We start from the raw sequence: 3,849 nt of genomic DNA, 5'->3' as shown, positions 1-3,849 counted from the left end.
CTATATAGCTATGGACTCAAGGCATCTAGATAATGAAATTCATTGTTTACTTTCACGTAAAGTTCGTCTGATATACTTAACCACTACGGGATACTGTCCAATGAAGGCGTCAATCCATTAATTCCCCTATACAGTGCCATTGTTTCCATCTGTAAATCCCTCGTTGTTGCGATATTTTGAGCAAGTGTGTACTGATAGGCCAAAAGGGGGGTTCACACTTGTGCATTTATTCAAGTCCGTATGAGGTCCGTATGGAATTCTTACCCCGTCTACCAATCTCCACAGGTCGCCGGAAAAATAATACAAACTGGACAAAAACAGCCAGTAACATGCCAGCGGAGTTAGCTGGCCGGTCGCAAACCATACTCGGACAGATAGATCCATGGCATATTATGTGTCTATTTTTCCTCAAATTTCTACTATTTCTCTAGCCACCTGCGGAGCCTGGTAGAGGCTAAGACTTCCACACGGACCTCAAACAGACTTGAATGTATACGCATGTGTGAACCTGAAGCTGACTTACCCGTGACTCTGTTGTCGTACCAGCCGCTGACACATGTTAGAGTCGTGAGGAATGTCACCAGTAGGTCCAGCCTCAGCTCCATCCCCTCACACGGACCGCGACGAAACTAGCTCCAAATTCACCGACTCCGATTAATCCAACGGGTTTGGTTTTAACCTGTGGATGTAGAGCAAAATTGTAGTGTTCTGAAAATTTATTGGAGTCAACATCAACTCACACAATTCCACATGGTACCATCATACCGCCACATGAGCAAAATATACGAATTTAAAGTGATTGAAAGAGATGTACCAATGCAGCATTAGTAATCCTGAGGTATATACACTTAAGATATCTAGGTGTTCAGGACAATCTTGAGAAGTCATCTATAACTATGTTTTTTCTATGTGAAGGTATTATGGCATCCGGATGAATTAAGAGAGATGATGTTACACTTTTATATTTTATGTAAAATTAGAGAACACCATCTATGTAACTGGGGTATTTGCTTTATGAAGTATAGCTTAATCATTTGTGGTAGAGAGGAATATATAGTTAATTGCGCCATACGGTTGTTCTTTGGTCCTGGAAAAGCTACCATTAGACAACATTCAGACGATGTAGAGTTGAGAAAGGCCTCAGATCCTTTTTGGTAGCTACATGTATGCCAAAGTACTCAACATTACATAACATTACTACAAAGTACATAACATAAAGATATGCTTCTACAAGACCAAGAGAGGAAAGTTTTTCTTTGTGTTGTTTTTCGGAGGCAGAAGCTGATTAAGTCATAAATTTCCAGTTTTGAATGGGTCGTTGGGCCCATAGGAATATTCTGAGAGGAATCCCATCAAAGAAAGCGATCTGTTTTTAGAGGAGACGGCGGCGTTTGCAATAGGAATCCCATCTAAGTCTTTGGTTGATAGATGGAAGGGCGATCTGTTTGAGTTATTTCAATGTAAACAGTTGAAGAGGAATGACTACAAACAAAGACGTGCGTAGCGATTTCTTAGAATCATTATAATGGCTCCGGAAAAAGAGGGCATAGGATCTAATGTCAGAAATTTCATACCAATATGATATTGTTGTTCTGAACTATTTTTTCGCGTAGCTTTTCAATATGAAAATGTACGTCAACACGCATTTATATTAGTAAGAAGGAAGAGGAGAAAGACGCTCCCTTTGCTTGGCACAGATTTTGAGACATCTCCGTCAGTTGCCAAGTTGAGTAGGCAGACGAAACATGGCGTCATATTAGCCCTTGAATTTTCTGTTTACATGTTGATTTATAGGCAAGTGCGTTTCAAAGGCCCGACTATACTGCTGAAAATGGACGATTATGGCCTCGTCAAATTTACGGAAGAGAGAGAGGGAGGCATGTGTGTCTTCTCTGAGCGGCGGCGCGGCGTTTTTTCATGGCGGAAGAATTCGGAAGGATCAGTGAAGGGCTGAGAAAACATCGGTGCTCAAGTATGCTTTGGTCAACCACCGTCAAGCGCCAACCACCAAAACATACGATATACACTTAGTCTTGATCTTCTGCATAAAGCACTAAAATATTAAGACCATAGGTCTTGCAATTGTCGGTGCACAGACGCAGAGTACACGGAGCGCGCATCCTATCAAATGCAGTACCATTTAGTAAACATAGACACTCGATACAAAAGCAGAGGGTCAGCGTTTATAAAGACCGGCTTAGCACTAACGCACCAACTCCAGCTAAACCAATACAAGCATGTCACAATTTATTCTATGCACGATACAGACATCTGTGCTTGAGAAGGCCTCAAAGTTTAAACTATAGGAGTTGTTTGTGCATTTATTGTAGGAAAAGAAGAGGGGTTGCATGCTGTGCATTGTAACTAATCATGACATGAGTTTATACCAGAGGATGCTCGCATGGACAGAGAGAGGGTCTAAGGTAGTGAGACGATGACGTAGCCAACAGCTTAAACATGATTGACAGAAGTCAAACGACAGCCAGAAGACGCGATGTCCAGTCGGCTGGAAACAAGACTAACCTGTCGTACTTTAAAGTAAGAAATTCTCCTGTTCCTGTCCCTTCCAAGGAAGTAGGGCTCGCTCGCGCCTTGATCCGAAAGCTGGGTCTATTTTTGTCGGAAGTGGGCGGACTAGGCGCGGATATTTCAGGCTGCGGCCTTTGCTACAGCAAACTCTCCTCCTATCAATCAAACGGCTCGCCTCGCCACCGGTACAGTTGTCCTCGCCACCCGCGGATGACGTCATGCTGACGCTGTTGACCCCACCCGTGACCTTTTGATATTTGAACTTGCATGACGCTGAGGTTTTTTGGAAGTGGGGCATAACATAATGCGGTAGGCCGTCCGTATTAAGAGTGGCCGTACGTGTACTCTGTCACATTCGTGAGGTGAAGAATGAAAGACTGAAAATTTCTGCCCGAGTGAGACTGATTGGCTTTTTAGTAGAGTTCCTACCTCTAGTACCAGAGTCGAAGCTCAAGATGACGCATCAGTAGGAGACGAAATGACGAACAGTAGTGCTCCGTATTGTCACGAACGTCTGGCTGAAACTGGACACCGCGCGGCCAGGGGCGGAGTGAGGGTGTGTCCTCATATAAAGTCTGGCCCACCCTACCCATATGTGTGGAAACTGCCGGACCAGCTACGCTGGTTGTAGAGGAAAATATCAGCCGAGTAGAGGCTATCGCATCGGCTTTGGTCTAGCCTCCGTTGCAGTCTTCGAACGGAGCTGGTTTTTATTTTTAAAAATGGGGGGGGGGGGGGGCGCTGGTTCGCAATTTTAAACTTTGGCTAGGTTCTCTTATGCCGGAAAGGGAGTTTGCCTTGGAAAGGAGTTTGCCCCGTCTCGAGACAAAAACCATCCCCGTTCGAAGACTGAAGGGAGGCTAGCATTGGTCAGGGTTTTACAGATTTATAAACTCTGCAGCTGTCCGCATGTTGTTTTTTTTTTTTTTGCCAAAGGAAGAGCCTCCCATGGCTCCATACAGAATTACATAACATTATTGTAAGGATGAGCAGATGTACGGTGTCACCCGAACATTCTACTCTACAGCTCTTTATATTCCAAGTCGACAAATACAGTAAATTCGCTGCATGGCTTAGACAGAGGAAGTCACAGAGAGCAAAAAAATAAATTAATTGTTTAATTTCTTATTTCTTGAGAATCATCTTCAATTTTCTTCCAATGTCAAAATAATGTTCTTTCAGAATTGCAAAATTTTAAAAATCTTGAAAGAAAGATCCACCATATTGTTCACCATATTGATGTTTTTTTCACCTTTGAACTTGCCATGTCACGTGGTACCGAACGCTATGACGAAGAATCAACGACCGCCATCTTTGTTG

At 43.3% G+C, this 3,849-nt stretch overlaps 1 protein-coding gene across 5 annotated transcripts in view; it reads right to left on the bottom strand.

Annotated features, from left to right (window-relative positions):
- The window catches only part of LOC118420807 (peptidase inhibitor 16-like), a 45,213-nt gene that overhangs the window by 30,988 nt on the left and 10,376 nt on the right, over positions 1-3,849 (bottom strand). For 2 of the 5 annotated variants that reach the window (XM_035827816.1, XM_035827815.1), the window contains exon 2: positions 524-679. In XM_035827816.1, the coding sequence (XP_035683709.1) occupies positions 524-605 (82 nt within the window). In that variant the 5' untranslated portion in view covers positions 606-679. Of the gene's footprint in view, positions 1-523; positions 680-2,523; positions 2,762-3,849 lie in introns of those variants that run through there. The other 3 variants (XM_035827814.1, XM_035827813.1, XM_035827817.1) reach the window with 3 other exon arrangements.

Source organism: Branchiostoma floridae, chromosome 8, assembly GCF_000003815.2.
Source record: "Branchiostoma floridae strain S238N-H82 chromosome 8, Bfl_VNyyK, whole genome shotgun sequence".
Taxonomy (NCBI): Eukaryota; Metazoa; Chordata; class Leptocardii; order Amphioxiformes; family Branchiostomatidae; genus Branchiostoma; species Branchiostoma floridae.
The sequence above is the reverse complement of the archived record's forward strand: the minus strand, read 5'-3'. Positions and strand labels throughout refer to the sequence as shown.